The sequence below is a fragment of the Varanus komodoensis genome, unplaced genomic scaffold, assembly GCF_004798865.1.
Source record: "Varanus komodoensis strain SLA01 unplaced genomic scaffold, ASM479886v1 scaffold5, whole genome shotgun sequence".
Lineage (NCBI taxonomy): Eukaryota > Metazoa > Chordata > Lepidosauria > Squamata > Varanidae > Varanus > Varanus komodoensis.
Genome location: NW_025336087.1, coordinates 10,337,984 through 10,360,546, shown reverse-complemented (window position 1 = coordinate 10,360,546; position 22,563 = coordinate 10,337,984). Strand labels below are relative to the sequence as shown.

The 22,563-nt window shown below is 40.4% G+C and overlaps 1 protein-coding gene across 1 annotated transcript in view; it reads right to left on the bottom strand.

Annotated features, from left to right (window-relative positions):
* SERINC5 (serine incorporator 5) overlaps nucleotides 1–22,563 on the bottom strand; it is a 49,972-nt gene that overhangs the window by 18,198 nt on the left and 9,211 nt on the right. The window contains exons 2-4 of the mRNA XM_044445954.1: nucleotides 7,989–8,156; nucleotides 3,798–3,979; nucleotides 2,996–3,078 (exon numbers count right to left, since the gene is read on the bottom strand). Of these exons, the coding sequence (XP_044301889.1) occupies nucleotides 2,996–3,078; nucleotides 3,798–3,979; nucleotides 7,989–8,156 (433 nt within the window). The remainder of the gene's footprint in view (nucleotides 1–2,995; nucleotides 3,079–3,797; nucleotides 3,980–7,988; nucleotides 8,157–22,563) is intronic.

Genomic DNA, 22,563 nt, shown 5'->3' with positions numbered 1-22,563 from the left:
GTAAAAATTTGCATCATCAGTTCTGACATACATAAAGACATTTCATTCTGAAAGTTCTTTCCTGCAGTCGAATCATGGTGATGAGGTTGATTCATGAACAGGAACAAACACTAACAAATCTTATTTGACCTGTTTGTCTTGGTTCATAATATTTCTACTAGCCAAGTCCACAACTTGTCAACATTGCAAAGAAGATGCAGTTACTACCCTGTGCTGAGAAATGGTATTGGATAAAGCAGTCTAAGAACAAAACCCCTTTGGACTTATCAGCTCAGCTCAAATAATGCAGCTTTTGTTAGAAAAGGAGAATGCAGAAGGCACACTAAAGGTAACAGAACAAAAGAGGTTAAAAAAACCCAGATGAACCTACAGGAAGATATTTTACAACACTATAAAACATTAAACACTATTGTTTAGAATATAACCCAAATCTGTATACCTAGAGTGTTTATTTAGATTTTCTTAGAAGTGAAGTCTTGGAAACAGTAGTGTAACAGCCCCCAAGGTGTTGATAAAACCTACTGATAAAACCTTCTTTGTGATTAAAACTGGAAATAGTTTTCCCCAGATTCAAATCTATATGCATTTATGGCCATCTGGCCCAAAGGGTAGAATCATACTTGTATTGACGCTCTTTTTAAGATCTAGAATGTATTTTCATTCAGTTAGTGAAAGATACATATAAATCCAATTGTGTTTGAGATAGAAATCATAGAAACAAATAATCTGTCATCTAACCTGCACCTGTTTCTTGTGGAAAATTAGCATGAACCATCAGTAATGTGGCTTGTGTCTCTTATGTTTTAAAAGTATTCAAAACATGCTCCAATCACATTACAGATACAAACAAAAACAGGGAGCGGCTGGTAAGACAGGTCAGATTTCTAAGGCTCGGTCATCATGACATACAGCACTTTATGCAACAGGGAGAATGCTAACTGAAGTTAAGATATTAGTTGAGTCACCAGCCAGTGAACTTGAGTGAGGAAAAGCTTGTCGCAAGCTTCTCTTTCACCAGCTAGACTTTAAACAAGCTGTCCCTTCGCTGTTGTTTGGTGGAGGAAGAACTATTATCTTCAGGGAAACTTTTCTGACATCTTGCTTCTCCTTTACTTAGAAAGCATGTGAGGTTTGAAAAGTGTGGATGTCTTTAAAGGCCAGCAGTTAAAGCAGTTAATATCAGCAAAAGCTTATCTATATGCTTAAGATTATGTTGCACATATCTCACACTATCTTGTATTTTCCTTTTCCTACAATGCTTGGACATTGCTAGCATTTATAAGTGCAGCAAATTATTTTAATTAGTAGGAACTGCAGTTCAGATAGTGCTGCAGATACTGGTTTTTACAGTAATGAAATGGAAGCTCTGCTGGAAATCTAATTTGGTATTACTACATGTCATCAAACTGGAAACTAACAAAATTGCAGGAGCCTTAAACTGCAATTGCTCCTGACTTTTAGCAGCACTAGATCAAATGCTGTTTGGTTTAATTGTTCCACATAAGAAACAGAACAAAACCTTAATTCCTGCAAGCAATCTAATCCAGCTGTACAGTAACTGAGCTAATCATACCAAGCTTGACATACCAACGTTTTTACACATTCCCAAGTGGCTCATTTTTCCTGGACTCATAGTTTTACTGCTGGAAAATGTGTATCTTACACACAGAGAAAAAGTTGTACTACAATATTTCTCAGATAGCAACAAGGTGGGAGAAGGATGTATGTTCCATACATTACACAATTGTCTGGTCCTTTAGAAAAGGGGGCGGGGGTGGAGTTGCAATTGTTCAAAATGTTTTAAATACGTCGTTTGAACCATTTTAAAGGGATCAGGACTATGACAGGGGCTGGGATGAGTAACCCTTTCCCTCTTGATTGCAGTTCCAGTGAAAATTGAACCAGTAACACTCTCCTTACTGAGGCATATTGCAGCGTTGGGAGTGTGTGGATGGGTTTGAGTACAAAGCATAGATGGAAATGGTTAATGTTTTTACATCAGGTCCTTTTCTTGTTCAGTTCTTCCATGCCCCAGGAGAGCTCATACTTCCCCATTCTCCCAAAAATGCAACAACTATCTATTTAGCAGGTAAATTAAACCGGGTCTTCAGTTTTGAGTTCCTGGTTTGATTTTCTGCCCAAGCTGCTTTGTGTGTTGTAATCCTGTTTCCTGACAGATCATGTAGAATGAAAAATGGAAACCCACTTTTAGAGCAGCTGTTTTAAACTATGGACAGATTGGTTCACGTGAGATTATGAAATAAAAAGGGGCACTATAATTATTTTGCTTGCCAAATGTACTGTTAAATTGTTGCAGTGCTAATCACCCATGTTCTGGAACTGTTTACCCCATGGAGAAGTATGGGATACGTTTCTGCAGTTGGAACTTCACAAGAGGACCTCCTACTGAAAGGTGACATGCAAAGAGGCCTAAATCATTTGCACTGATAATCTAGAATAGAACACTCATTCAAGTGTTGAGATTTTAGTTTTGCAAACTACCCATCATTTATTTGCGTTGTTTCCATTTTTGAATTAGACAAAGTAAAGAATATCTGTAATCTAAATATTTCCTTCTGCATGTTCTTCTGCCTTTGGTCCCTAAATTTACTCTGGCAGTTTTGGGGGTCGGGAGAAAGGGTAACTTTGTATTGCAGGATTTCCAAGTTATGTTGTTTGTGGCTTTAATTTTCACAAACTTTTGTTTCATAAGCTCCTTCCTTCACTCTTGTATTTCATGCTTCTCTCCCCCACTGTCTGCCTACCTACTCTAGGGAAAAGTTGTCCATGCCATGTTTCAGTTCCCCAGCTGCTGCGCTTCTTCCCCATTTCCTCTTGGGAAAACAAGGCAGCATACCCAGGCTGTTTCTTGCTCAGGTACACAGCTAACAGGGCAGTGAATGACTTCATCTACAACCAATTTAACATTTCTGGTTATCTGCTTGTAAACTGATACTCATGAAGAAAAGTAGAGAAAATTATGTATGGCTTGTACCTTTAAGAAAGGTATCCTGGTCTGGAATGAAAAAGGCTCCTGAGCACATAGCTGCCAAGACCAGAAATTTAATGAACCAAAATCTGGGGAAGGAAAACAGAGAGATAAAATTGGATTGACATAGCTGGGGAAAAAAATGAGATACTCAGATATGGATTCCTCATTCCTTGGCCTGGGATGGCAGTGGGGATAAATACAGAGGTAATCCCTCTCTTGAGATGTCCTCAGAGAAACAAAAGAGAATTCAGACAGGCAGACTTTGCACTGTTCTCTCTGTTCTGCTAGTTTCCCTAGTTGAAAGGATCCATGCGGGCACTGCATGCTCTGTCAACAGGAGGCTGCAGAAAGAACAAACAGTGCAATCCCCAAGAATTCTGCAGCCGTAACTTTTGCCCCACACCATGGGAAGGGACCTCTCAAATCAGTAAACAGGATCAAACAGCACCATAGATACCACACTGTAGGGCACACTTTACATATACTTTTTCAAAACTTCTAAGCTTGGGGTGGGGCTGATCTGATGTTAGGATAACAGCAACAAAATTCATGCAAAAATAAGAGAAGGGGATGGGTAGCACTGGAAACAGAACTGATGTTAAGTACTGCTATTGCTGTTTGTTCATTCCTATGAATATACAGTGGTCTCTTAGGAACTGGCCAAGCTCCAAAGGTATTTCAACAGCAAACTGGGGTGGAGAAAGAAGTGGAAAATGAAGAATGAAACCTATGTATTAAGATAGTGAACAAATGCAAAGGTTTAGTGTAGTAATTTTTAAAAAATGAAGGCATGCACTGAGCTTACCCATTGTGAATGTATGCACGGCAGCTTTTGCTATTGCTAATTCTGATTGTGAGTAAGAAGAAGATGAAAAAGAAGCAAGCCATCCCGAAACACACTCGATAAACCGCAGAATAGCCCACCAACTTCTCACAGGAGTCGCCTGCCTGTATTTGCTGGCATACAGCATTAGATGCAGTATTCATCTGAAATACAGAGTTAGGCTTATTAGAGATAGATGTAATCTAAATAAGTTGACAACCAATTTTAGCAGCTTTCAGATCATTATGGGATGCTTCTAGAGTTGCCAACTACAGTTCTGCTTAAATTCATCCACAAGCACTTGCCAGATGATCAGATTTCAAAACAAAAAGCTAGCCTGGGTATTACTGTCCTGTGTGATTATTTATGTTTTTATTGAGATATAGTAATTCTTCTTTTAGAAATTAAATTATTGTATTTTCTTTTTCTGAAATAATAACCATGCATGTTCCATTAAGGTTCCAGTAATGCTATACCAGAAGGATTTCTACTTAGAGCTGCATTCACTGCCTTTTTAGAAGTGGCTTCATTTTTATCATTAGGTTTAACTCAGTGTACTTTCTTGTAAGCCATTAATAAAATTATTCTTAAAAACCAGAATTTTAAAAATTCAGTATTTGGTCTGCTTTGACAATTACAGAAGCTGAATTTCTAGTGATTAGTTTCTTTAAGCTGACTAAAATATATTCCTTTTGGTTACGTGTAACATTGATTTAGCCATTAATTTCTAAACAGTTATATTTTATTGGTGTACTGCATTTTTTGGAACTAAAAATAAAGCTTGTTAAAATACATTCTAAAACACACACCAAAAATCCTCCCTCAAACTCCCAACAGCTTGAAATGCTTATTACATCTTGCAAAAGCAAGATACCAGAAAGGTGGAGAAATTCCAGCCCTTTCCCCAACTTGCTAAATATTTGTTTTTGAGGCCATGCTTTAGCTCATGGAAAAAGAACAGCCAGCCACACATTCTGGCCTCAAGCTTACCACACTAAATGTGCAGCTGTGCTCTGAAAATACATAAGGCACGTTTCTGTGACTCGGGCATAGATCCTTGGGCTGTGCTACTTGGAACAACGGGCACTTACCCCCTCCTAGCCAGAAGAGTCTGCAAATAAATGTACTGATCTATAAATACAAGCATTTACAATAAAATAAAAGCTTCTCTATATTCTCACGCTTATGGACTGACTAAACTTTTATAACAGCTGAGCAGAACATTACCATACTGTATTCGTGTCAGAGCCATCCCCTGAGACTCAAAATAGCATGCTCCAAGTCTAAGCCCAGTTTGCAGAAATCCAGAGAAAACAATATATAGAGTAACCTTTTACTTAAAGTGGCTGAGGATAAAGGCAATATGGAATCTGTTGACTGTCACTGACAAGAACAAACTTGTCCAGTTATGGAAAATGTTTCCCTTTGCTTAAGGAAGCCAATCCAAACTCCTAAAGAGCCATGGAGTAACTTCTGTGTACACAGAGCCAATGTGTGGCAATCAATAGTGCAGTAGACAGCTGGGTGCTCTCCAGATGTTCTAGAGTACAACTTTCATGGAGTACAACTTTTCTAAGACCACTGGCTATGCTGGCTGGGTCTTCCAGGAGCTCCAGTGCAGAGGATGACAACAAGGCAAAGCGCCTTCCTGTGGTCACCTCTCTCAGGTGTGGAACACCATCTGCAATGTGCCTTTCCTGGCACCAGCATGGTCACCCTTCACCTGGGTAAACCCTCCTCTACCCTCAGGCATTTGACACACAACTTGAGATTTTTAATAACTCCTGCTTTTTATTTCTTTATATGCATTATTATATTTATTCATTACATTTTTAGGATTTTAACTTTGGTGCCCACAGAGCTTTGATTACGGAGTTGTAGACAAATGACATGTTCTCCAAAACATTTGGAGGGCTGCACACCCTGGGAATTCCCTTTCAGTCAAGAAGGTCATTGGGTATACTTGGGGTAGTCACGCTTTCTCAGCCTAATCTCCTGCACAGGGTTGTGGTGAGGATAGTACAGGAAAGGGATGGAACCATATGTCCTGCCCAAACATTGCGTCTCAATCAGCAGTCACAGCAAACTACTTCTGCAACTGAAGTAAAAGTCAAATAATAAAAACAGCTTACTATATACTAGGAAGACTAGCCATTCATAGGTGGCCGGGGGGGGGGGGGGGGTCCAAAACTTCTGCAGAGCTAGCACAAGCTAGCTAGCATTGCATGACCCTAAGCAAATATTTGGATCTTGGCCTTTGTGTATAAACGTAGAGTTACAAAACAAAGTCAAGTGTTGCAATCAAACGAGTACAGTGGCTGCAATCTTATCCACACTTGCCTAGGAGTAAATCCAATTGAACTCCATTGGACTTACTTCCAAATAGTTGAGAGCAGATGATTGCATGGTAGAACTACTTAATTCAAGCAATTAAAAACTTGAGGATGGGAATTTATGAGAAGACAACAGGCTGGCAAATTACCAGCAATGTCTTATTTCATCCTTGCAGATGTCTTGGCAGATGTTAACCACCACTGGTTAAATAGTTGAGAAAGGACACTAGTCCAGACTGTTTTGATAATGCCTGGAAACATTTATTAAACAACAAGTAAAATACCTAAGGCCTTATCTAAGCATTTTCAGATAGACAGAGCAATGTAACCCAACATTCAGTTGATCAAGAGAAGAGAATCTTTTTTCTGTCAAGTCTCACATTCCTGAGGCTGGGCTGTCAGGGACTGCATGCCAACACTTGATGAGGCAGCGCTACCACCTCCCTCCCTGCCTGCGCTCTCTTTCTGCCAGCTTTGTTTCCCTTTCTGCCACCCTCTTCTCTGTCTTTCTCTCTTTCTAATGACCCTTTTTCTGTCAGGGAAGAAGTACAAATGCTCTTGCTAGAGGTCTGAACTGAGTGCACGCATGGCTTTTTTGAAATCATTCCTACAACAGATCCATTCTGATATTAAGCACCACTATTGAGCACTGTTTATGCAGCATCTGAAGACTACAAAAAGGTAAACAAACAAAATAAACACGGTGCTTCTATTTGCTGGAAATCTAACCAACTCTCTATTGAAGAGTGACAAGGATATACATTCAAGTCCACCATATTCTGAAGAGTCCAAGAGAAGTCCTATTCATGGAACCTTGTTCAGGGCCAGCCCAAGAATGTTAATGTCCAAGTGGCTACACTGCACAAACTAAGAGGATGATTGTAGGACGGCACTTGGACTAGATTCTGTGCTGCTCCTCTAGCTCACCTATCAACAAGTTTGCTTCTGCTTGCCAGGTCAGTCCAGTTTCTGTTCTCCACAAAGTATTTGCTTCTTCTAGTGTAAGAAAACACCAGAAGCAATTTCTGCAAACTTACTAGGATGTTCTAGGGAGTGGGTGCTGAAACCCAAATATTTGCATAAATTGTACTGTCTCGAGATGATTGTGTCATGCCTTCATGTGCCTGCTGCATGTGTCAGAGCTGCCTACAACCGACAGGCAACACAATGACATGTTCATTGTTCAACTGAACAAAGGGTGCAGCAACTGCATGGGCATTCAAAATGAGGGCACAATTAGAACTCAGCCCACCTCTGAATGACACCAGCAATTTTTTTCTGGATATACCCTATTCAGTGATAGAATTAATAGCGGACCTTGAACTCTCAGCAGGCTAGAATCTAAGTGACTGCAAATAAGTTACAAGACTAGAAAGTAGGTAAGACTTTCAACAAAAGAACTGCTTGAGTTACTTACATTCTCTCATTCAAAGCTGCCAAACACTCAATTTTCTGAGAGCAATAATCTTTTGCCTTCATGAAAACAATTGTCCTTTGTACTGACTCTTTCTATTCCTCAGTGTTTAGAGCAAAACACAGGATGAAACATTTGGCATTACTGAAACACACACTGTTTAGGGTTTCCAAAACTGCTGAAAAAGTTTCTTGCATTTACATATGAATATTTTAGCAGAGATTTGAAAAGCATTAAGTACTACAATGCTAGAATGGGAAATAAATCATGCAAACAATAATGTCTAATAATTTAGCATTCATGCCATCTCCTGCCAATTTCCATAACACCCAAACATAACAAATGTGGTTTCTTCTGGCGATATACACACATCCTCACTCCATTTAGTATTCACACTCTCCCTTCCATGAAGCAGTAGCTACTTACATGCTTTTTCATTTCGTTTGCCACTGTCTCCGACATCATGACGCAACAGATGACCGTCACCAAGATGAAGTACAGTGCATACATAAAACGAGTGCTGGTCGACTGTTTTATCTTTGGGCAGCATTTGCAGCAAAGCGCACATGCGGCAGTGCCACAGCAACAGGCCAACTAAAAGAAATACACATTAAGAAGTCAATGTTGAAAGGTTTTTCAATCAGCTAACAAAGTTTCTTGGTAGTTGCTACAATCCAGGTAAGATGCTGCAGGCCCAGCAAGGGCTTTTACAGACCCAGAAGCATTTTGACATTGGGGGAGGGGCTGTAAGCACATGCAAATAGATTCTGAAACTTTTCCCACCCTCTGGAAAGGAAGGGTGGCTTGCTGTAAGAAAAAGGTCCACTACTTGCAAAACAGAAGTCAACCTGAGCACAAGGAATTACTTGGGCAGCAGTTCTCAGAATTGTGGGTGGCACCAATTTTCCAATTGAAAATAAATTCGGCCTACGATATGATTTCATGACCTCTCCACCACCAAAAGGGCCACATACTAGAAGAATAGCAGTGTTTCTAGCAGCAAATGGTGCTATAGTAACTTAAGAGTAGTTAAGTAGTATTTTTCTCACAAGCAACTGCCCACTGCTACATCAGATAGATTCATCTGATGCTGGTATCCGGAGAGAATGTTGAAACCAGGTGGCAAGATGAAAACTAAAATGAAATAGTGAAGACACATGCAACTTTTATATGCTTGAAAAAGGCATGAAAATAATAATGGCTTTACTGTAGTCCAGCGCTCCAGCTGTGGTCAGCCATGTGTCAGTTAAAAGTTTATAAGCAGGCCATGCTGTGATTTCTGATGCTTGTGCCCAGCACCTGCCACTCAGAAATAATCCAACAAGGCCTGAAATTCTGCCCTGCTAGTCTAGGGTGGATGAGTAAATCACACTGTCTCAGTATTATAACTGAACTAAAATGGATGGTTTTCTGAGATGCAGTATTGAATACAATAAAAATAACAAAGCAACTAATACATAATGAACCTGCCAGTAGTTTATGATTGATTTGGAGGCCCTGTTATATTTCTCACTGCCAAAAGAAGTTAGATTGATAGGAAGGTGTAACCCCTGCAAGTTGCAAACATATCATCTTGACATCTTTCCTGGCTTTATTATTCACTTGGCTGCTGAAGTCTGCCTCTCTCATCTCCTTATCAGCCAAGATCTCACACATGCAACTTTTCAGCCATTCTCTCTCTCTACAACAAAGTTTACACAGAGGCCAAATCTCTCTAGTACTGTAGCCCATCATGGGTCACCCTACATTTTGTGAAACCAAAAGTGCTCCTGAGTTTGAGAGGGCCAAGTTAATAATAGGAAAAAAGTGTTCCATGTGGAAAAAAGTGGTGGTGATGGCACAAGTAATCTTCACAGGGCAGTTGTCCATTGGTATAAATTACAAATAATAATTATTTTACAAAACCTATAAAATCAGGATTAATTGCCAATCAAAGCTACTTCTAAACTTTTCACACATAAAATTACTCACTCAAACTACTTTAAGAGAAAAAAATGACTGGTTGCACTCCCTCTAGGTATGTCAAAGAGAGGCAAAACTTTTGCAGAACACAATCCATATACTTACCAATTAATTTGCTTTTCCATTTGAAATTGTTGAAAACTATGATATGTGTTGGGAAAATTTGGATAAATCCTGTCAGAAAAATATTACTTCTGTGTGCTTTTTGAATTGTGGGATCAAATCCTGTACTTCTCAAACCAAGCTAAGTCACTGTTTCAAATGGCCTCCCCCCCCCCCCACTCCTTTCTCTCACCTTTAGCTGTAAGCTACAGTAGACAGGCCATTCAGTCCAAATATACATTGTAAATAATAATTGTTGGAAGTATCTTCCTAACCCAGAGGGCTCCTGGTCAATTCAGAATGTTTAGAGTCTAGATAAGAATCTTGAGTTCATGCATAGTTTCTCAGTAGCTTGAATTTACATGTCTAAGCAGACCTGGAGATGGGTTCAAGCTCCTGAACTAAAGTGTCAATACACTGCAATTAGAAATATTGTAATCTCATTGTCTCTGTATGATTGACTGACATTCCTTTATCTGTTCTGTATGTGATGACCTCAGAATCTTATTGTAATGTCTGCATTCTGTCATCAATTGCCCTGTACCTGTGTACCTATAAAATACCCTGCAATGGTATTGAAGCTTTGCAGCAGAGTTTACCTCTGCCTGCCTGGTAATGCATGCATTATCGTGAGTGTACCACAGGAACCTGGGTAATACAATAAAGCCTCAGATGGTCTGGACGCTTGATCTTTCTCACGAACGAACGTTTTATTTCCTCTTCTCAAATTGAGATTCCGGGATTCTGACATATGCAAGCAGGGTCTTCCATGTTTAATGATAAAGCTCTTTTCATTTTGTACACAAACAAAATTTCCACCCATTCAAATACATTTCAGAGAGTAAACAGAAGTCCGGAAGCTTGCTGTTACCGCATGCCAGCCTACACCAAGCAGAATTGTAATGAATAGCTCTAGTGAACCATTCTTAATACACATCCTCGTGTTAGGCTTTTGTTATGAATGAAATGCGGAAGAGTTGGATCATCTACACAATAGAGCCATTTTATTTAAATGATGACAATAAAACACCAACCCCAAATTCCTCAAGCCAAAGAGACTTCTACATGCTAATACAGTATACAAAGACTCAGATCTTGTGAAACAGCACTTGAGAAAATTAAATGCCAACATACAGTATGATTCCAGTAGTTCTGAAGGGCAGTCATGATGTAATGCACACCACAAGCACCAGTTGCACATCCCACTCAGAATTTCTAGATTTAAAAAAATCATATAAAATGTATTGATTGAATTCAAAAAACAGATAAAAAGATTTTAAAAAGTAAAATGTTTCAGTATAAGATTCCCCCTGCAGTCACAAGTAAGAGTAAACCGCAATACCACTTAGGGTGCAAGTCTGTCCACTTAGGGCTGAAGTCATGTGGGGCTGAAAAGTGTCCCCTTTGCACCTCCCACCCAGCAAAATACTTGGATGGCTGATTTCCTCCATGCCTTGGAGCATGAGGTGTCCAGTACCCAATACTAATGTAAAGGATGAGATGAAACAAGCCATGATCATGAACATTTGTGGTTAAATACAGGTGCAAACTGTTAATCCATGTTTCCTTCATTGTGGTTTGACCTGCTCATGATTATTTTGGCTCAGCTTATTGCACAATCCTATTTGTGAGTGCAACTAGTGTTTTATATTGAAATGTTTCATATTTTAAAATCTGTCTACATATATATTTTAAAATTTAATCAAATGGTCAAAATAATATGGCAATATTTAATCTTTAATCAATATACCATGAACATGCCCTTCTAACATTTAAAAGCAAGTATCAGCTTAATTCTTTCATTGGAATGTGTATTGTTTATGAAATGAGGCTATATAATGATCCCTTCACAACTAGTACTTGCTAGGTAAAATACATCAGTGGTAGAAGTATACACATATTAAGAAAGTCTTCTACTTCAGGAGATCATTTGAACAGTATAGTATCAGGTTTAAGAGCAGGGAAGCCTCTAACCTCAGAGACCATGCTAGGCCCTGCTAGCAAGTTGCTGCAATATTGGAAGAGGTGTTAACACAGAGATTTCATAGCGGCAGCGACAGATGGAAATCCCCACTATAGCTTTCTCCTGAGCTTCTACTGACCACAGGATTGCCCTGCCAAAGACTCTCTGGGGAAAAGGTATGAAATTCAATAGAAATCTCACTCAGAGTACTGTGAAACTGGAAGCTTTAATGGTTGACTTTCACTCAAAGGCACACATGTCATTTCCATTTTCAGAGTAGAGCAAGATGCAAATCAACAATCCAAGTCCAGTATTTGGATACAGTCAGGATCAAGGTAGGTAGCATCTGAAGGCCCATGGGATATTTCAGACTCCCAGATCCAAGGTTGAGGACGGTGCTCTGACCTTGGGGTGGGACCTGGAGCTCTGCCATCGCTGCACCTGGTTTAGAAAGAACCACAGTGGCTGCTCCCCAAGGCTGGCAGCATGGCCTTGGGGAAGGCACATTCCAGTGGGAAGGGGAGGAGACTCAACAGGCGAAAGAATAGGTGCCATCCTTTGAAGCACTGTCACTAGATGGGCAAGGACCCTATTTAGCACAAATGCAGGGTGGGAAGGCAGAGAGGGGAAAAGTGCATCTACTGTTCCTCCCACTATCCATAGGATGGGAAGAAGTCTTCCTCCAGCAAGTCTTTGAGTCTGGCGCCTTGCAGTCATCACAATAGGACTGTGGCCTAAATAGCAGCCTCCTTGAAAAAGAACAAAACCCTCCAATCAATCAACACTTTTGTATACAATCTCATAGTCACATGGCTCTCTAGATAATTTACATCAGTGGTTTTCAACCTTTCCACAGATGCGGACAGGCAAAAACAGGAAAACCACTTCACGGACCGCTGAAGCAGAAACAAAAAGCACCGTACACATGATACAGTTTTCTGTGTATTCATTTCCAAACACAACACCAAAAAATGAAAATTCTCCAAAACAACCCAAAACCAAGCAACAAAAAATGCCAAGAAAATAAAAAAATACCAAAATCGGTGCAGCATGACTCCCACCGAGCTGTATCTCCCCCCGCCACCCTGTGGCACTGGTGCCCCCCCCCCCCCCATGAATGCAATGCCAACTGAGCAAGAGGTGATTGAGCACAGCCAGCCTCTGTGCTGGTCCACAGTGAGTAGGATGTGGTCCCCCCATGGACTGGCAGGAAATCTTCCATGGACCAGTGCTGGTTTGCAGACTGGTGGTTGAAAACCACTGCTTCACATGATAAAAAACATCTTTCTAGCTAATAGTTTAACAAAAGATTGGAACTATCTCAAATTAAGAAAGCTAAAATTTACATTAAAATATAATGATTTAATTTTCAACAATTAAAATGCTCCTTGAATAAAAATGTCTTAGTCTGGTGCCAGAATATAAAAACAACGGAGGTCAATTTCATAGATGGGGTGCCACAACTGAGAAGGCCTCAGGTAGCCATCCTCCTAGCTTCCTTTAGAGATGGCTCCTGGAGCAGGACCTCTGATGACGATCTCAGGCTCTGTGTAGGCATTCTTTCAGATATTCAGGTCCTAAACCATTTAGGGTTTTATACAACAAAACAAGCACCTTGAAGCAGGCCTGGACTTCAATGGGCAGCCAGTGTAATTCATAAAGGACTTGCGTAATATGTTTGGTACTACCAGTCTCTATCAGCAGTTTAGCTGCTATATTTTGCACCAGTTGTAACTTTTGAACCATTTTCAAGGGCAGCTCAACGTAGAGCACATTATAGTAGTCCAACTGAGAGGTTACTAGTGCATGGATTACTGTTGCTATGTCCTGCCTGTCCAGATACAATCAAAGTTGACAAATTAATTGGAGCTGAAGCCAATTCTAGCTACCAAGCCAATCTGGTGTTCCAGGGACAGCTCAGGGTCCAGAAGCATTCCCAACCTGTCCTACAGGGGAAGTGCAACCCCATCCAAGACAGGGCAGATATCCTCCATCTGGACATGGGTGCTGCCTACCAACAAAACCTCTGTCTTGTCTGGATTAAGTTTCAATTTCTTGGCCCTCATCCTGACCATCACCACAGCCAGACACCTATTTAGGACTGTCACCACCTCACCTGGGTTTGATGAAAATGAGATGTAGAGCCGAGTGTCATCAGTATACTGATGACACTTCCATTCAAACTTCCTGATGACCCCTCCCAATGGTTTTATGTAAATGTTGAAAAGCATGGGGGATAAAATGGAGCCCTGCAGTACTCCATAACATACTTGCCATGGTACAGAGCTAAATTCCCCCAGCAACACCATCTGGAATCAGCCAGCCAGGTGAGAGTGGAACCACTGAAGAGCAGTGCCACCAACTCCCAACCTAGCCAGCCTATCCAGGATACCATGGTCAATGGTATCAAATGCTGTTGAAAAGTCTAGGAAAAAACCCAGAGGGATATACTCCTCTGTATTTCTCCCAACAAAGGTAATCCTACAGGGTGACCGAGGCAGTTTCTATTCCTTATGCAGGCCTAAAACCTGACTGAAATTTCTTCCAAGAGCACCTGGAGTTGGTCAGTCATCACCCAAAATGGCCTAAAATTACTAATATCTTCTGGATCCAGGTTTGTCTTCTTCGAAAGGTACCTAACCGCTGTCTTTTTTAACAGGGAAGGGACCAGTCCTTCCTTCATAGAAGAATTCACAATGTCTTGGGTCCAACCTCATATTCTTTCCTTAGATTATTAGATTATTAGTATTAGATTTCCTTAGAACATGCACTTGATGCCTCTAGTCTCCAAGGAACTACATTTAATCCGATTCCTGTCGAATCTGAGTGATTTTGCCCTTGAAATACTGGCAAAACTCTCATAATGGGCTGCCGAGGGTTCTACCTGGTCAACTTTAAGGCCAACAAGGAGAGGCTATAAACCACATGGAACAGCTCCACTCGGTAGCTTTCAGGGGACGCATTACTGACGGAGAAAAAGGCGTTTTCCACCGCCTTTACCACCACAGAGTAGACTCAGTAATGAGCTCTCAAATGTGTCTGATCAGATTCAGCATGGGTTTTCCTCCACCTGCACTCTACCTACCTGCTTCAATGCCTGCAGCTCAGTATTGTACCATGGAGCTGATCGGGCTCTGCCTAGTGGAAGAGGGCATTTAGGTGCCATCATGTCAACTGCCTGGGTCATGTTCCATAACAAGACCTGGGCTTTGACAGGAGTGCCAACCATATCAACTGGAAAATCCCCCAAGGCCTTCTGGAAACCATTTGGTTCCATTAGGCATCAGGGCAGACCATCTTAATAGTTCCCTTACCCTTGCAGAGGAAGGAAAAAGCTGCAAGCCTAAACCTCACAAGGAAGTGATCGACCATGGATTACTGCTATACCCTCCACTTCCAGATCACCATCGTCCTGTCCAGTCAAAAAACCTAGTGTGTCCTTTTTTACGGGTGGGGCTGGTGACATGCCGAGACAGCCCCATGGTTGTCATGGCGGCAGTAATGTCCTGAGCTGCCCCACACAGAGTCGACTCAGCATGGACATTGAGCTCCCCCAGAATAAGCATCCCGGGAGTCCTCTATATCAGGCCAGAGATCAACTCTGACAGCTCAGGTAGGAAGTCCATAGTGCAGTAAAAATGGATCTCCGGGCAGCACAGGTGAAACCACGCAGTGCCACCCTCAAAGGCACCTGGCTAAAGAGGCCCCAGTAGAGCCTTCTCTCCTGAGCTGTCTCCTTCTGTGTTCTTGGACTTACCATGGGCAACTCAGTTGTGCAGCCCAGGTGTTTAAGAGTGTTGTGGTTATTTTCTTTTTTATACTGTTCAACAGCTACCAGAACAACCCTAAGTCCTTTGAACTGATGTATACAAGAACAGTGAGGGTGGGATGGAGACACCCCTTCACTGGAAGAAAAATCAGGGGCATCCGCTCCTGAGGCTTCACTTATACCTGCGTAAAGCTCCATGACTAAATCTACTGCTGGCAGCAGGCAGTGTTAGGTCCATAAATGGAATGTTAAAAGGGCAGCTTTGGATCAGGCTGGCCCAGGCATTTCTCCTCTGGTTGGGGGAAATAATACACTGCTGGGCAGGACCCAAAAAGGAGAGCCCCACCTTGCCTTGGACAAAATTAAAGCCAGCAGGAATGCAGAAGTGGCCAAGGATCCACCAGTTTCTCACTTTAGGACTGCATTGTGAAGAAATATTACTAACAGGAGCCCAACTTTTTTTTTACCCCTTTGTACTATTGATATGTAACTGGAATTTAGGCCTCTTTAATTACAGACAACAAGAACAGGTGCAGAGCACAACAAAGGAGCATTTTTTTCTGCTTTTTGAGGCAGAGAAGAGTCCTACAATTTCCAGCATGGATGGCTGGAGGGATGTTGGAAATTGTAGGCTTTTTCCAGTCAGAGCACGCACAGGATTAAAATCTATGGTGATTAAAAGTATAAGGTGCTCCAGAGGAATGCTGTGGAGTGAGGCAGGGAGACTGGCTTCTGTAAATGGCACCTCTGCTGAAAAGTTGGGCAACAGAAATATAAACAAAATTAAGCTTTTACCTTCCCTGTTTAATTGAAAATAAGTTACAACATACTTTCGCATGTGTTTCCTATCAAGCAACCAAGAGTTTTCTTCTCTTGCTGCTGCTTCATCCAAATGAAAAGGAAAATAACAAAAATCACAGGCTTGGATCCAGACTTTGTCTTCTACAAACTGAAGGGCTAGTTCAGCAGAGCATTTGCAGGGGATGAAACAGGATCCACTCCATTGCCATGCCGCCCAAAATCTGCTCTGAGGGATCAGCAAAAGAGGTGGTCCTGGGGGCTGGCGAGGAAGGGGAGCAACCACCATGCTCACTTTCCCTTAAGGCAGTGGTGGTGAACCCATAGCACGTGTGCTGCAGTGGGTGCACAGAGCCCTCTCTGTCAGTACACGAGCCAAGTCGCCCCAGCATCACCCCAGCAGCTGAGCATTGGATAACAACTCACATAGGGGCCATGCGTGTGCTTGGAAAGGAGTAGTGGCACCAGGTGATGACATCACGAGCTGTGACTCATTAGCTGCGACTCGTCTGAGCTTTCACATGGGTGGTCAGGGCGCTACCAAGGAGATATATATATTTGCTTGGACTGGCTGTGAGTTTTAATACATCCATTTTTATTAACAAATTATATCAAATCTGATACAAGAAACAGACTAACAGATGACCTGAGTGCTGCATGCGTTGCTCTCAAACTAACGAAGTATGAGCCAAGGTTTGACAAATTATCAGCATGCATACAACAGCAAAGATTGCATTAATTATGCAAAAGCATGCCAAATGCAAACTTTTAACTTTCAGTAAAAAGCAGTTTGTATCATTGAAAGCTCTGATATTTTGTTTTTCTTTTAAGACAAAAGATGTTAATGTATAAGTTGTTTTTTCTAATCTAAAACCTCAGTATTCAGGTTTTATTGCAGTGTTGGCACTTTGCGATAAATAAGTGGGCACTTGGTCTCTAAAAGGTTCCCCGTCACTGCCTTAGGGAGTCCTCCCTGCTTGTGGGAAGAAACTCTAGATCCTCTCCCTTGTAAGGAAGGGAGGAGACTAGAAAGGCCAGGACACAAGTGATATTAAACCTCCTCCCTCTCTCTTGGAACCGCCCCTGCTAGAGGGGCTGGGAGTTGAAGACTGCCTTGACTGGATGACCTTGGAATGTGGAGGCTTCCCATCACTGAGAGCAAACTGATAGGACTGCACCCTGCATATGCTAAAATACAGGTGCTGCATCTAATCTAATACAGATGAGCTACAGTCACAAGTTTCCTAAAGGGCTAGAACAAAGAATACTTCACAGTGTTCCATTAATATTCAAGTTAGACTATTAGCAAGCCTAGAATAGTATCATTAGCAAAACCAGTAATTCCAGAAGCAGACTTGGGTGTTAGAAATCACTACATGCTGTGATTCAAAGAATACCATGCAATACAAATTGGGTTTTCTACTGGTGCATAAGTAAAAATCAATGAAAACACATGCATATATAACCATGGCTTTGCATATTTTGGTTGTCATGCAGCTAATACTTCAAATTGTTCTACACAGTTGCTGCCATGTGCTGTAGTGTTCTGTGTGTCCTTTATATAAATGTGGATCAGGCAAAGCACCCCCATACCACCCCTAAACTTACTTTTCCACAGTTTGCAATGGTATGCTAAAACATCACTTGGTTCATGTTATGAGTTGAGTGCAATCCTAAATATGTCTACTGAGAAATAGGTCCCATTGAATTCAATGGAGCTTGCTCATAGGACTGGAGTAGCAGTGATTTAGAGCACAATAGTAACACAAGCGGTCCAACACTTATTATTTATTTAAAGTATTTATATACCTCCTATCCCACCAACAGCACCAGCCTAGGCTGCACTGTGTAGGTTTGGCAAACCATTACTGGCCATCTATGCAGTCAAGGCAAGCTGAGGTAGCTATGCAATCAACAAAGAAAATGGATTATGTATGCAACCATTCTTATTTGGCTTCACTTCTTTTTCAAGCAAGTATCAACTTATTCTATTTGGCCATGTTTTGTGGCACTTGGAGTAAGTGATATCAAAACTACACATCAGATACCAAAATAAAAATGTTGCAGTATGAGAAAAAAGTCACACCCAAATGAATTTATTCTTGAATGAACGCAGAAACTGGGATTTTGTCTCAGGACTTCTCAACAGCAAGATATTGGAGACTTTGCTGACATTTCACCAGCTCTCTACTTCCATCTAGGAATACCCCAACAGAATCTCAAATAAATTTTGTTCATAAATGGTATTGTGATTTCCTTTAATTTTTAGTTTATTAAAAACTTTATCCAACAAACAGGCATAGTAACTGAATAGTAAACCTACGCTGCTGTTACAGAAGTTGACTGTTTAAAAGTATTGGATGCATGTTCTAAATACATGGAAAGAAGACATGGGAAGCTTTCAACTATTCAAAAGACCAAAGGATAATACACTGCTGTGTGCATTTATTTAGTGAGGCCCGTGACAGACTTTTTTCAGCAGCTGCAACCTGAGTCCTAGGATTTTCAAGGGGGAAAAAGACGGACCTAAAAGCAGAAAGGGCTGTATAACTAAAAACAACAGTTCTCACAACTAGCAAAGTAGACTGAGATAAGATAGTAAGAGGCTGTTTTCTTTGTATGATTCAGGGAACTTGCCCTACTACTTCACAACATGATACAACTATTTGAATCAGATAAATGCATCCATATTTATAATAACAGAAATATTTATATGACAAAATATATCATGCTTTCAGGGTTAAATTTTGTGCTGTGCACATAATTTTTCTGCAAGCTACTTGGCAGAAAAATACTTAGGATTAGACTTTTACTAACAGGTTTCTTTAAAAATTTTACTACTCTAAATTACACCTGCTTGCAAAAAGAAAAAGAAAAAAGCAGCACTCTTAATTTAGTAACTCTGGAAGGGGGAACCCTCTGCCTCCAGGTCATGTAAGGCCTTTTCGGAGAAAGATTATATATTTTCCTTTCCTAGTATCTCAGCCTTGGCAAAAAGCAGAAATATAAAGTCAGATAGTGTAAGATCAAAGGATTGTGCAAGTTAGATACCCACTAAAACATTTACAGCTGGATATTGTTACCATGTAAGAAATAAAAAGAGGAACCTAACTGGGCCAAGGATGAGCCTGTGATCCATCTTACAGTATCTTCCAAAAGGTCATCTTGAGAGAAGGTGTGAAAGGAGTGAAGAAAGGCCAAGACTCATAACAGGTGATCAAGAGGGGAGGGGGCTCATGGGAAAGTTTCCTTAGGAGAGATGTAAACTATAAAAGTTTTGTTTTAGTTTTCTTTGGCCCAGTCCCCTGGCATTCTGCCTATCCACACATATATTCTGCCTTGCCTTGTTCTCAGTAAGGTTTTGCTTACTTGGTTCTTCCCATCCAAGGCTGTTGGACTTGTTTCTTGCAGAATCTGACATCCCAAAGAGGTTTTTCATCTAGCCCTCCTGTTCTGTTTCCCAGCAGCAAAGTGCCTTATCTCTGATCAGTTTTTCCCTGCCTGGTAAAAGAAAGTGAAGCCTGGATAGGAAGCTGCCCAGTGCTTCAGTCCAGCTTATTTCAGAGAAGACATGTGCAGTCTTGATATCTGGGATGCTATTTGAAAGTGCTGTTGAATTATTAAATCCTGCTTACTTCTGAAAACGCAGGCTGCTTCCAAATTGGACTTTGGGCCACTAAGTAATCAGATACCACATTAACACCAAATATGTATCCCTCTCTTGCTATTACAAATTTAGATTACAGACATCAATCACATTATGGGAGGCACAAATGCCAACCAGGGCCAAAACTTCCTCCATTTATTTGGAAGAAGTCTCTCCTTTTCATACTTATGAGATGTCCTAACTGTTTATTTGCATAGATGCCATTATGTCTAAAATGTTGCACTTTTAACCTTCCTATTCTGTTGAGATATTACTGCTAATATCACAAACAAATGTACTAATTTAATGGCAGACAAATGTATTATTCCCTTATATTACTTTGCATTTAATTCATCCATTTTTGTTGTTGTTTTCTTAGTAATTTTCTGGTTCACAACTTCAAATTATAGTCTCCCACTTCTGTAGCTTAAGGTTTAGCAAGTCCAAAACTTGTTTCACATGTGTTTAAGTACTTAGGGTGATCTAAGGTGATCTACTAGCATGTGCCCATAGGGCTTTTCTAATCATCCCTCATCCAGGAAAAGAACCCTTCTGACTTGCTTCTCTCAACAGGTTTTTCATATTCACAATTTTAATTCAATTTTTACATTTCCAAATACACACACACAAATTTTATGAAACTAAGAGAAACTTCTATAATTTAAATATAGTATCCTGCAATTTAAATATGCAAAACTGAAACTCCTGGTCAAAATTATTCATAAAGGCTGAGGTATGAAGAACTTGTGTCAAACATTTGTCATGGCAAGGCTGTCTTTGGTAATATATTCTCTTGAAGAAGGCAAGAGATGCAAGATCTTCAACTCCTTGTAGAGTTAAGGTAGGTATCTTATCCTTTCAGCCCTGTATGAGGCTCTTAGCTACTATGATAACCCAGATAATACACTGCTTAATGGCTGACAAATAATATTCACACTGTGGGAATATAATTGAGTAACACATGGACATCTTTAAATTGCAATGAGGTACTCAAGGCCTCTAAAAAGATCTATCCAGAAGGGGGCCACCAATGTACATACAATGTACATACAAAAATCATATGGAAGTATGATGCACCTGCAGTTCCACAGTACAAGCATCTCTTGGAAGGTGACTCCCCCTGCAATTCACACTACAACAACAAATAATGGGCTTTCTTTCTGGGTTATCTGCATTAGCAAACTATGACAACTCAGAATTCAACAATACAAATAAAAGCATGAGTTAGCATTATCTGCATATTAAGTCTAAGGAACAGCAGAAACAATATATTTATGTAAAAACAAGATTAATATTTGAAAACTACAGGCAGCCTTTAAAGAAGGAAAGGCATTTTAGATTTCTCCCTGGGTCATCAACCAAAATATTCAAGGGTACAAATGGAGTCTAAAAATATGGAGAATTCCATTCATATCAAAATGAATTAATTGGTGCTAGTGGAGGAAAAGTGGGATGCAAATACAGCAGACCCAAAACACCAAGCTTTGGATTTAGGAAAAAAAATCCTAAGAAAAATACATATTTTAAATAATTACAAATAAGTTACTGCCTACAGACATACATGGATGGTGAAAACAACTGATTTATATTCATATAAACAACACAGATTTAAAGATAAAAGTACTGTAATACAAGGGTTTGGAAATATTTGGGTTCTTTGCTCAGTAGGTTTTATTTTAAAGACTAAATGTTTCATAAATGCTGAGAAAAGCCAGACATCTAACAGTAACAGTAGAAACTGGCCTTCTAATCCTAAACACATTTCCTTGAAAGTTAAGTCCTGGTGACTCCAAACATGCTTACATTTGCTGCCTTAGACATTTGCTGCAACTTTGCAAGCAATCTCAGACACCCTACAAGTTAAACAACACTTTTTATGGGAGTGCTTATAGGGGTAAAGTGGCTTGACTGGTCCAGTTGCAGCTGTACAGATTTCTCCAGGGATTAACGGCTGAGCACCATATACTATTCTTGGATGATGCCCGATTTTAAAAATAACATTCAGAGAGTATTTTAGTGGAAGTGGGTCCCCAGTTTCAGGAAGAGCTCATGGAAATACTAATAATCACTGTAGTAGTTAAAATCCTATCCCTGCAGCATAGTAGTTCAAGTGTTGGATTGGGACTTAGGAGTTCCATGTCCCAGTCCCTGCTCAGTCACAAAGCTCAATGTGTGACTGGACCAGTCACTTGCTTTCAAACTGCCCTACCTCACAGGGTGGTTGTTGTGAGGAAAATAGAGAGGGGAGGACAATATAGGCCACCTATGGTTCATTGCACAAGGAAAAAATTGCAGGATATAAATGCAATGTAATAATAATAGCAAGCATTGGGTACAAATCTCCTGTATTGTTAGGAATAAAAAATGTTAGATTTATATTTAAACTATTAGTATAATTGAAATGCATCTACTGCTGTCACTTCTAAAGCCTTCTGTAGCTAGCTATCTATCACCTGTGCATCTTTCAGAAAAGCACAGATGTGGATCATAAGTAAAACTCCAAAATCTGTAAAAGCATAGCACTAAGTCAACCAAGAGAATGCAAAAAAGTGTACAAGCTTCCAAGACCTCATGATCAACCATGCCACAAATTGCTTCAATGGGCAAAAGGCAATTAAAAACCAGGGGGAAAGAACAGAGATGGAGCAAAGCCTACATCCTTAACAGCAAAGCCACAGTAGTCCTACAGGCATTCACTTGCTTCTCTATAGATTAAGTGTGAAGGGGGCATGGACACCCATGTACACACAGTTCTAGCTGG